A 12285-nucleotide genomic window follows, 5' to 3' on the forward strand; every position below is an offset into this window, starting at 1 on the left:
TTATTACATGTAGAGTAAAGGCACTTATTGGAGAAAATACAGTATTTCACGTGGGAGTGTCTGCTCAACTTGTCCCTGTCCCCCTGCCTACCCACGCCAGATGGGTGCGAGTAAACCTCACTTAAATGTACAGCAAAGAAAGTGTCTTTATATCAACTTTGATGTTTAATATTTGTTAAATATATCCATGTAAATAAGCAAGCACAAGTAAATTCTTCAAAGACAACAAAATTGCACAACCCCATAGGGCAAGTGCAATTTGTGGTATATGAAAAAGTTTCAAGTGCATATTACACCAAATTGCAAGAGAAATCATGTCATTACTTGTCAATAATGCACATGAAAAAACATTGCCAAGATAAGACAGACCTAATTTTGAAAGGCTGTCCATGCTATTTGTTATTTGCACTGGTGTTATATAAGGATACTCATTTTCAACCAATCAGAGGTGCATAATTTTTTCATGTACATTATTAAAGAATATTTTCCTATTTCCTCTGATTTGTGTTTACACCCTTTAATTTACAATTTCAACAAAAAGGAGGGGTACTTATTGGATGAGAGTGCTCAATCAAGGGGGGAAGGACTTAAAATGGTTTCCTTCCAACAAACTTTAACTTTATTTTGCCTAAATCTTTTAGAGAAAAACACAAACGTTTATTCACATTATCCTCTTTGATGTGAAGTCAATATGGAGGTAGAAGAGTAAATGTAAGTTACTTGACAGAAAAGAAAAGAAACCATTCTCCTGTAGTTGACACTTAAAAAGATGTATGTAGCCTAAGTGGCAATAGAAACGGGATTGCCTTGTGTCCTGATTATTCAAAAAAGTGAGGTAGGAGAGGGGGTCACTTGTGAGAATAGTACTTGTTTGATGTAAGGGCTCAGGGGTTGGGAGCTCATTTGTGCAAGGGAACTTATTAGAGGAAATACAGTATTTCACATGGGAGTACTAGTGCCTGCCCAACTTCTCCCTGCCTTCCCTCCCCACCCATCCCAGATGGGTGCAAGTGAACCCCACTGAGATGTACAGCAAAGAAAGTGACTTTACATTAACTTTGATGTTTAATTTATTAAAATACACAAAAGATAACTGCAACTTTATAGACTCTATAAAAGTCAATTTTAACACTTCTATCAAAAAATTAGATTACTACCGAAATTAAGAATTAAGAATCATTTTTCTTGTCAGGTTAAAAGGACCTCCGTTAATTTTCTGCTTTTCAATTTTGTCAACAGAAAAAGGATCTGTTTGGAATAGAATTTACATTAGCTTTTGAAAACAAGCTTAAACTAATCTAAAGGCTTTATAAATTTAACTTTTTTCTTGTAATCTATTTGTAAAAGCTATCTAAAAAATTTTATTTAGTCTTTAACCCTTTAACTCCCAAGATCATCTTGTTACTTCTCCCCTCCAGCTGCTACACATTTCCTTGAAAAATCAGCAACAAGAATTTGGTGTTAAATCAGGATAATGACTTATACCTGATAAGTTTGAATATTCTCATTACCTGTTTTCCAGTCATATGTTTATATAATTTAGAGAGAAGTTTCATGTTAATCACTTCTGGGAGATAAAGGGTTAAATGTGCACTTTTACTATGAAAAAAATTAGATTGTTACAGTGTAGCTTGTGATTTCCATTGCTTGATAGTTGACGAGTACAAAGCTTAAGTGAACTATTTTGCATAAAAATTGAGGGCTAATAACTTTTAAGCTGTCTTCAAGACAATTTGTTACTAGCTCTCTGCTAGTTACTGAAAACTCAATGGGTTTTGTCCTCTGAATGTATAACAAAGCATGTAATGTCTGGGTTCCCGGAAACAGCTCCATTTTGTTTACCCTTGAGTCTCCATATTTCTCTTGCCTTTGTCTTAGGAAACATTGATACTGAAGGGGAAAACAGCTGTTTCCCAAGGAACCAGACTTTAAGTGTATATCAAATAAACGTACTTTTCATGAACTGCCCTGATTAAAAAGCACGAGAAACCTGCTAACTAGGGCTACAAAGGGAAACAAAGAACAGTTGAAGTTAGGGAAGGTTTGACTTAGCTGATAGTAAATGACCTAAATAACGGGGTAAATGGACAGGGCATCTTGTTCGAGTTACCAGGGGCTTTGAGTAAACTGAGTTTGAGTTGGAAGGGTACAACTGTAGTTCTTATAGCAGAATGTCTTTTCAGTTCTTGGTAGTGAAAAGATATAAAAATTGTTTGAAATGAAACCTTACATTTGTTTGGAGATCCCCTAGATCAAAAATTTAAGCCAATAAGTTAAATCAATATCAGAAATAAATAAATAGAAAATAGTTCTGGGTTTGCTAAGATATGGAGATATGGAAGAAATTCTTTTTTTACGAACAACTATGTATTATTTGTCTATCATTTAAACAACAAAGGCCTTTGCTGAAAAGGAAAGTTGACAAACAATCTCTGATTGAGATTAGTAGAAACTTTGCCATTCATTCATCAACCTGACTGAGTGGCACAAAAGGTGCTGATTGGTGATATTAAACACTCATAAAAATGATTCTGTGCAATAATGTAAAACACTGCTGCTCATCTCCTTGCAAAACACTGTGTATTATATAACAAACATAGTATTTAATATTCAATATTTAACTTGTAGCATTACCAATAATATTAATAGTAATTATCTTTCTTTATTAATTGTCTCACTACCAACTCAAAGCTTCAACAACCTCCTCCCCCCCCTTCCCTGGACAAAAAGTTGCATTCAAATGCCCTACCCAAGCACACATGTTGAATGAATCTTTGTGTGATCAAGGAAAATTGTTGAATTTAAAAAAGTTTTTAATGCTGTTGTTTGGTTTTTTGGTGGAAGCATCATTCTAAAAAGTGATAATTTCCTATTGTGCCAATCACTCACAAAAGCAAACTCAGTCTTTACCTTTAAATGCCTTGTGTATTCCACTGATTTAAACTTCCACCCCACTCAGCAATGGTTCAAATTCACCACCTCTGGGGCACAAGCAACAGACAAATCCCCAGAGTTTGCCCAGAGGGGGTTATTGAAGCTTCAAATCAATCCGCCCTTAATCTACATGTGGCCTTTAATAATGATAACTATTATCATTGGCTTTTCAGAAACAACAATTACTTATTACTCATTCCTATAAGAAATGCCTACCAGTATGTACCTCTAAGAAAGCTTCCCTACAGTGAACCATATTTTCTCAAAAGGGAACACCTATACCTCAATCTCCAAAGAAATTATAGCTAAGAAAAACCTGCATTTTCTTCTCCTGACGAACAAGTAGAGAAGGTACAAAATCTCTATAAAATGCAGACCTAATGATTAATGCACAATTTCAACTTAAATTTAGCAAGCTAGGATATGGTAGTAGTTTAAGTTATGTAATTATAGGCAATAACATGATTTTGGGTGCAATTTGGTGTTAATAAGCAGCAGTAAATTTTTCAAAGACAACAAACTGCACAGGAAGCTCATAATTATCATTGGCTTCTCAGAAACAACAATTACTTATTACTCATTCCTATAAGAAATGCCTACCGGTATGTACCTCTAAGAAAGCTCCCCTACAGTGAACCATATTTTCTCAAAAGGGAACACCTATACCTCAATCTCCAAAGAAATTATAGCTAAGAAAAACCTGCATTTTCTTCTCCTGACGAACAAGTAGAGAAGGTACAAAATCTCTATAAAATGCAGACCTCATGATTAAGGCACAATTTCAACTTAAATTTAGCAAGCTAGGATATGGTAGTAGTTTAAGTTATGTAATTATAGGCAATAACATGATTTTGGGTGCAATTTGGTGTTAATAAGCAGCAGTAAATTTTTCAAAGACAACAAACTGCACAGGAAGCTCATAGGATGAGGGCAATTCCTAATCTTTGAAAAATTTACAATTGCCTATTTACACTAAATTGCTTGTCAAAGCATGTTGTCACTTGTTAATAATTTAAATGAAAAACGCATCACAGAAAGTCAAAATGGACAAATATTGGCAGCATGCATGTGCTACTTGTAATTTGCTCTCATTTTACAACTTTGCACTTGTGTTACTTGTAAAATGCACTAATTTTCAGCCAACCAGATGCATGTAATTTTTTCATGTCTATTATTAAGTACCGTATTTACTCGTGTATGAGTCGACCCCCCATTTTTAAGGACAAAAATCGGATTCTTCATCATTTCTAGTTAAGGAGGTAAAATTCAGACCGACAGAAATTTCCCAAAAAGTTAAACTCTTATTTCTGAGAATGTATTGAACAAACTGTAGAGCAAAATGTAACCGAGTGCTGTGAAGTGTATTAGCACTTGTTTATATTCCCACGATTAAGCACACATGAGCTCTTCGATTTACTGGAGAAGTATTTTACCATATTTTATAAATAGCACTGAAATGAATCTTCTTACATTTAACTAACCTTTATCTTATTTGTTGAGATTGAAAGGAGATCTAGTAGACAAAAGGAACACCAAAGAGCTTCGAAGGATCGCGCGTAACAAACAAGATCGTGCGAGACAACAACATTTGCCAGGTCACTAAGCAACTGATCGATGAAAACGAAAGTTCAGCACCGTAAACAGAAACGAAACTGTAAGAAAAAATGTCTGTTCTACAGATCAGAAGACACAACCGAAATCAGTTCCAGTAGCTTTGTATTCAAGACTCGTAAAATTTATTATTTCAAACTTTTTTGTTGACAAAGAATGCGCTGAAAACTGACGAAACTCCAACACAATTGGAACTGATTTTGTAAACTCGGTTTTCCTAACGGACTTCGGCTATTGTTTTGCTAATTTATTGGATTGCTTAGGTCAGGTCTTTGTGTATGACTCGTTTATAATTCGAGGGTGATCTTTTGGGCTGATTTTTTGGTCGCAAAAAGTCGACTCATACACGAGTAAATAGGTATGTTAGGTAATTTACCTGGCTCTGCCATTTAGAGACTTGAAGAGACTGTGGAGCTTTGATTTCCATTTTGGGGATGACTTCTGTTGTAAGCCTCGCCATTTGGTTTCCTTAAAGCTTTTTCAAGCTGTTCCCAGAAGTAGGGTTTCACATTGCAGTTTTCCCAATCCAGGTAGGTTGTGTCTTGAAGAGCAAATGGTATTTCACAGTTCTTGTACATAACTGGTACAACCTGATGATATCGTACCCTGGAAAGCGCCTTGTGTAGCTCATGTGTACACCACTCACTTTTAATGAAGTCTGGGGAAAGTACTGCAATTGTTTTTTTACTGTAGCAAATTGCTTCAGTAATGTTTTGCACTATTGGTACACCAATAGCGAAAGTCTTAAAGTCAATACAGCACTCGAAACCTCGTTTTTCAAGCTCAGCATGAAGTTCTTTCACCCAGCCAACATCTTTGTAACAATAGCATATAAACACGTCATGCCTTGGTTCATAATCTGAAACAAAATCCAACCAGGTTTTTGATGAATGCACAACTCATGCTTAAGCCACAACTTTTTTTATCTTGGAGTGTTATGTTCCACTCACAAAGGGAGAAGTGAATATCTCACAAATGCAGAGTAAAAACACAGAATGAAAAAACTATGTAAAAATTGAAAACAAACCTTAACAATGCAACAACACAGGTAAAATGATGTGGCATTAATGTAGTGAAGCAAAATGAATATGATTCAAGTAAACATCTTGAACATAAACGAGACAAATTAGCACATGGTTGAACTGATGTATGGCAAAAAATTAAGTATACTAAGTGTTTTAGCACGTTGAAGTTGAATTCCTGAAAGAGGGCTGGGGTTAACTAACAGACTAAATAGCTTTCATTTAAGTACTTTCTTGCTAAATCATAAGCTGGGTATAGATTAGATTGTTGTAATAGACATTGCAAAAAGTTATTGAATACCTATTTCTGGCAACTGTTTCAAAACTTCAGCACACTCAGCATTCTCTATATCTCCATTCTCATCTAACATTGGCTGGCAAGGGAAACACTCTGGATTATGGCTGTGTCTTGAGGAAGAGAACCACAGCCAACGTTTCTTCTTCGCAATAAATAACGATAGAGGTGCTACAACTATGATAATAAAAAAAGTGCAACCCATGCCTATCATGACAATCTGACTGACATCTTGTGATGTTGCAGCCATGTCTGTCGTAGCAATCTTGGTGACAGCTTGTGATGTTGCAGTCAACTCTGGTTAAAACAAATGGATAATAAAGTGAGTAATTTGAATTACACAAGTCAAAAAAATTTATATTTTTATGAAATTCAAATCACAAGATACCATTAGGGTTCAAAGGCCAAATGAAAAGACCAAAGCACAAGCAGTGGTTACAGTTTCATTTTCATTGGAAGAAACTACTCACTATTTGCACCTGGGAGTGAAAGGATTAAATTAAGGGAAAAATCCCTAAACAATTAATTGTAAAAACTGTGATATTGCTTCATTGTCCTATGGGAGCTCAGTTGGGAGGAATTTTCAGAGCTGGAAAACAACCCCCCTTGAAAATACACATTTTTAGTTTCAACAGTGTCTAACCCAACTCTACTCCCTTTCAACTCAGCCCAATATTCTGTTGAGGGCTTTTCAATTCTTCTCTAGTTAATGAAAACAGCTACATTTATTTCCAAATCATGAAAACAGTGAAATTCCCTAACAGATTTCCAGATCAAATCCACACAAACAGATGTTTTAGATTTACAATATAAAAGTCAGGAGTGAGAAATAGTCATCACAAGTAGGAATCAGTCAATCTTATCTTATAAGACCATTAACTTCAAGCATGACCAAAATGAATACCAACACACTCACAAAATAGTTGATGAGAACATATAATTAATATTAATAGCAAAACTTTAAGTAGAGGATACTATTTTGCAGACATGTATTTCTGAAGGGAAGCAGAATAAGATTGGGGGTTCATAAAAATTAGCAGGTGATACATCACCACACAGAGTAGATGGTACTGTGTAAAAAAAACCTCAATAGATGCAAGAAAGAGTCATTTACCATACCAACTTCAAGAAGAAATGTTTTTGTTGATTTCAGTCCATATTTGGAAGCTTTACATGTGTAGTTTCCTGCATCTTCCATGGTGACATTCTTAATTTCCAGATGGAAAACATAGTTGGGAGGTGTAACTATTACTCTTGGCTTGAAATATTTATACTTCTGTAGTTCATCATCCTCCTTTACCTTTATGTCATTCTTCAAGAAATAGCCACTCACACCATCAAAGCCTTGGATTTTACAAGTGATGTTGACTGTAGTTCCAATGTAAGCTGTGTCCAAACCATCAAGTTTTGCATACTCTATAACTGGGCCTCTTGGTACTAAAATTAAAATAGACAACTTTGTAAGAATCAAATGTTACTCAAACCTTTTCCTCGTATTCAAAGCCAAGTCAATGTATTCAATGATAATAGATTTCATTGTATTTAATCCTGCAGTTCCAGTCCATCAGCACCAACAACAAAATGTTTTGTAAGCAAATTTGATGACTTTTTTCAAGCAATTTTAATTTTTTCACTCTTCTACATTCATAGCTCCTTAAGATTGAATTAAAACCTATAGCCTGTACAGTAAGGTCAATGCAGTAAGGTTTGTACAAAAATTCCATTCTCAAATTAAACCGATGGCTGCGAATGTTTCAACCAACAGTTAAATGCAATTTACCAAAATTTGGTTGTCTCACAAAAATTTTACTCAGTCCATGTGGCAAAATAATAGGGATTTCAAAGCCTATACCCCAGTACTTAATGCAGCAGTAAAAATATATCACGACAAAAACATATCAAATCTGCATCAATCTACTTTAAAAATTTTTCTTTATGTCTGTACCTTTTTCAGTTCCTAAAAATAACTTTGCTTATATCTTTACTTTTTCACAAATTCCATTATCCAGCTGAATGCATAGATGACATTGTAACTCATTTAATGTCTTGAGAAATACAATACATGGCCACAGCCCTGCCACAATAATTACCCTATTTACGGAAAGGTCTGCCAAACTTCTCTGATAGTTTTTAACCCAAACTCTATTATCATCCATCTCCAACTGTTCTTTGCTTTCTCGGGCGAAGAAGAGCTCAAATCTTATGTTTGGTCAAATCTCACATTTGTTCAAATTCTGTGTTGAAGTGTGCTAATGAGGAGCATCAATTTAAAATTTATTAGTTTGCTTTTAACATGTGTCAGTCTTATGAGATCATTTCATATGATTGAAGACAACAGTTTTCTAAACCAGTCTGACACACAATAGAGAGATAACGCTAAATATAGCACTTGACCCTGCTCAGTCTGCACCATAATTTAAGGATAATAGTTTTTCCCTTCTATTTAGGGCAAGCTGGCAGCTACAGGCATGTGTTATACTTGGGTCTTAGTGGTGAGGGGAGAAAACCTTGCTCTAAAGATTATACTACAGACCTCAGGCATGGTTACCTACCCTTCACGGACAACTTAGCTGTAGCTGAACAACTTTTCCCCTTCTCATTTGTCACAACACATGCGTAGTTTCCTTCGTCTTCTTTTGAAATCATTTTGACCTCTAAACTTCGACTGCAGGATGTAAGTTGGTATTTCCAATTTTTTCCATCCAGAGAAATAGGTTTGCCATTAATCAGCCAAGTTACATTTGCCAAAAAATTTGAATAGACCTTGCATTCAAATGTGTAGCTGTCATCCACATCTCTTGTTATGGTAGATCCAGAGGTCATTATTATATAGGGGTCTGAATAACTTTTCCCCTTCTCATTTGTCACAACACATGCGTAGTTTCCTTCGTCTTCTTTTGAAATCATTTTGACCTCTAAACTTCGACTGCAGGATGTAAGTCGGTATTTCCAATTTTTTCCATCCAGAGAAATAGGTTTGCCATTAATCAGCCAAGTTACATTTGCCGAAAAATTTGAATAGACCTTGCAATGAAATGTGTAGCTGTCATCCACACCTCTTGTTATGGTAGATCCAGAGGTCATTATTATATAGGGGTCTGCATAATCTGAGGGGTGAGGGGATCCTGGAATGATTCCATTATCACAATTTCCTGTGTCACGTCTGTGCCTTTTTGATGAAAAGTACACTAAATAAGAAGACAATCAATCAATTAATAAAAAAAACTCTTAAACTCGACAAAGACGCTTCAAAGTTTTTGAAAGTTGGATCAGACAACTTTTAAAAGACTGAAATGTATCACCTTAATGTCACGTTTTCGCCACCAAAAAGTTGAATAACAACGTGCGGGTTATCCACCAGTGCGGGTAATCTGGTGCCTTTTTTTTTCGCCGTATGCAATAATTGGCCGGTGCGGGTAATCGGCCGTACGGGTAAACGACCGGAAATTACGGTACTTATCATGTTTGCCATGGCAAAAAAGTAACATGTTATTTGATACATATTATGATTTAGACATAAAAGGAATAAGTTCTGCTGTAAGAAACCAAAGATTTGGGGCAAACTGGTGAAGGTGAGGGCAAACTCGCTTTCCGTCAGGGGGTGAACTCTTAAGGCGGTAGGGGGAAACTTGCAATGGGCAAAACCTCCAGTTACCTCTAAGATTGACAAGCTTCTAAACTGCTTGATCAGAGACAAAGAGACTGAGGTCATGAGAGTAAAGGAAACAACTGCCACCTTCAAAACAATCTTGAACATTAAGCAAATTCTCCTTGTCAAGGATGTCTGTTCCTTTTTCAGGTTCTAAAAATAACTTTGCTAATTTCTTTACTTTCTCACAAGTTCCATTATCCAGCTGAATGCACAGATGACATTATAACTCATTTAATGTCTTAGGAAATAGAATACATGGCCACAGCCCTGCCACAATAATTACCCTATTTACTGAAAGGTCTGCCAAAATTCTCTGCTGTTCTTTTTTTTTTACCCAAAATCTACTATCATCCGTCTCCAACTGTTCTTTGCTTTCACAGGCAAAGAAGAGGTCAAATCTCATGTTTGGTCAAATCTCATATTTGTTCAAATTCTGTGTTTAAGTGTGCTGATGAGGAGCATCAATTTAAAATGCATTAGTTTGCTTTTAACATGTGTCAGTCTTATGAGATCATTTCATATGATTGAATGTAACTCAGAAATCCTGTGTGCAAATTTGTGCCAGCAAATTCACCACAGCAATAATTTTGGGGAAAAAATTCTGCATGTATGTATATGAAACTTCCATACAAAGAACTCTTTAACCCTTTCACTCCCAAGCTCAAAGTGATAATTAATTCTCCCCTCTAGCGGCTACACATCTTGTAACTTAGTAACAAGAATTTAATGTTAGTTTAGGATTAACACTTCTACCTCGGAAGACTCTGGATTATCTGTAAACTTTTAAAGCTGATTGCATTAAGCGTAGACTCCATGTAAATATATGTTAAAACATATCTTATTAGATGTTTTGGTATGTAGTATCGCTGAATATTTTTACGAGTTATGCCGTATTTTGACTAGACTCTAGGGTGTCAAAATACAAACAACGAGCGCGGAAAGGCGTTAAATGACACTCCTTGGAGTCTTTGCCTTACTACTGCAATGAAATGGTAGCCCTCCTCCTCGACCACTTACTTTTCCAATTTCACAACCAATTTGGCAATACAGTCCACTAGATGGCTGAAAAAATTTATCACAAGAGATCTCCACAAAGTTAAGCTTAACAAATCACATTAAAGTAACACCGTAATTCAATTATAAAACTTAAATTGCACTAAAATTGCAACAAACTCACCTCTTCCACACTCCCCTGAGTATAAAGCTTTCCCTCCGCAAACTTGAATTTTTGGATCGTTTTGATCACTACACGTTACCACAAGCACATGGCCACTCACTCCTCGCCTGTCCTTGCAAGGACAAACTACCGTCTGGTTACGGCATTGCGATCTCTGTTCCCATTGTTCCGATACAGCAGAGGTAAATTCCACTCCGCAAAAAACAAAAAGTAGTAGAAGTTCCTTCGCAATCATAGATTAGTTCACTTATCTGGATCTCATCAAAACCTCTCGGAAATACTGGAAAGAGTTAAATAGATTCCCTTCTGGGCCTGCTCGAATTTCGAAATGGTTGTAGATAAATACTTGCGTCTCGTAGAGAAATCTTGCTAAAAATTCCAAAATACACTTTCCTCTTTGGGATCTGAAGAAAAATGTTGACAACGGTGGTCGTAGAAGATAATTAAGCACAAGTTTTTATGCACGTTTATTAAATTCTCTTCTGCAGGGGCCTGGAACCAGAGTAAATACTTAGAACTGATCAGGCAGATGGCAATCTCAAAACCAGAACGTGACTTGAAAAATTCATCGAGGTAAATTGAACTGGGAAAATTAAAATGCTTTCACCTGCTTGTCCGCACTTTTAAAGAGATCAGCGATACGACTTGTGGAATGAGCGACACAAACACAGCGATACGACTTGTGGAATGAGTGACACAAACACAGAACAGACGAAGTATCGAAGAAGTTCGTTTAATTGTCTTAGGCGGGACCGGAAACCTGCCTAATTTTGTAAGAGGGTGTGTGTGTGTGAGTGACCATTTGAAGAGCTCTGAAATGAGTGTCCGAAGCATGGTATTTGTCTGCTTCTACGAGCTTTTAAGAGCCTTATAGGAATATTGACAGGAGGAGTAAAAAGGTTTCTCTTGATGGGAATGACTCCTCCGGGAACTTGTAAGACCAACAACGTAGCTGAAAATGACGTAAGCGATGCTGTTTTTTTTACCATTCGAAAACAAAACTTTTGGTATGTTCAATTTCATTCGCATTCAATTTTCTTAATATTCAGAATCGAAAATGGTCGATTTTAATTGTAAACATACGACATTGGAACTTCTGGTTTTTTGTCTGGTTTTTTTTTTTTGCTTGTTTGTTTTTTTTTAAGGTGATTTTTCGTCTCCTGTTAATGTGTACTTTGAGTTTCAATATCTTCAATTTGCTCTTTTTCAGTTTTTATAGATTTTGTTCATATTTTTCTTTTCGGTTGTCGGTTAATCTTTTGTTTTGAAATGTACCAATGCTGCCCTATTTTAATCAATGATCGCATGACGCCAATTCATGCCGCCCGTCTGTCGGAAGCAACCCAACGCTATTTGCGTATTCAGAAGAAGAGTACGTCAAAACTTTTCGTTTTTGAAAACACGCTTGTTTTGAGAGACAGGCCCAGCAACCAGCGTGCAAATTCCCACCACACGAAGCTTCTTCACGGGCTCTAAACTCAACCGACCATGCTAGGATCTGCTGAGATCCTAGGCAAAGTATATCTTGACTCGGAAGTTGGGAAGTCTCGAAGAGCTGGATAGTTCTAAAGTGAGGTAATAAACCGTAATCAAC

The 12285-nt window shown here is 36.2% G+C and overlaps 1 protein-coding gene and 1 long non-coding RNA gene across 3 annotated transcripts in view; one reads left to right on the forward strand and one right to left on the reverse strand.

Annotated features, from left to right (window-relative positions):
* Positions 1 to 624: 624 nt before the first annotated feature.
* Positions 625 to 11386, reverse strand: LOC136277873 (uncharacterized). 2 transcript variants are annotated; one of them, XM_066160663.1, is made up of 6 exons: positions 11299 to 11386; positions 10692 to 11095; positions 9009 to 9050; positions 6982 to 7299; positions 5869 to 6159; positions 625 to 5404 (listed from the first exon to the last, which is right to left on the reverse strand). In XM_066160663.1, the coding sequence occupies exons 2-6, from the start codon at positions 10924 to 10926 to the stop codon at positions 4935 to 4937; spliced, it is 1356 nt and encodes a 451-aa protein (XP_066016760.1). In that variant the 5' UTR covers positions 10927 to 11095; positions 11299 to 11386; the 3' UTR covers positions 625 to 4934. The 2 variants fall into 2 exon arrangements, with proteins under 2 accessions (XP_066016760.1, XP_066016759.1); XM_066160662.1 differs by lacking the exon at positions 11299 to 11386 and having other exon boundaries at positions 10692 to 11150.
* Positions 11387 to 11494: 108 nt separating this feature from the next.
* Positions 11495 to 12285, forward strand: part of LOC136277874 (uncharacterized) — a 2012-nt gene continuing 1221 nt past the window's right edge. Inside the window, exon 1 of the long non-coding RNA XR_010716058.1 lies at positions 11495 to 12266. This is a non-coding gene — a long non-coding RNA (uncharacterized lncRNA). The remainder of the gene's footprint in view (positions 12267 to 12285) is intronic.

The sequence above is a fragment of the Pocillopora verrucosa genome, chromosome 13 (assembly GCF_036669915.1).
Source record: "Pocillopora verrucosa isolate sample1 chromosome 13, ASM3666991v2, whole genome shotgun sequence".
Classification (NCBI taxonomy): domain Eukaryota; kingdom Metazoa; phylum Cnidaria; class Anthozoa; order Scleractinia; family Pocilloporidae; genus Pocillopora; species Pocillopora verrucosa.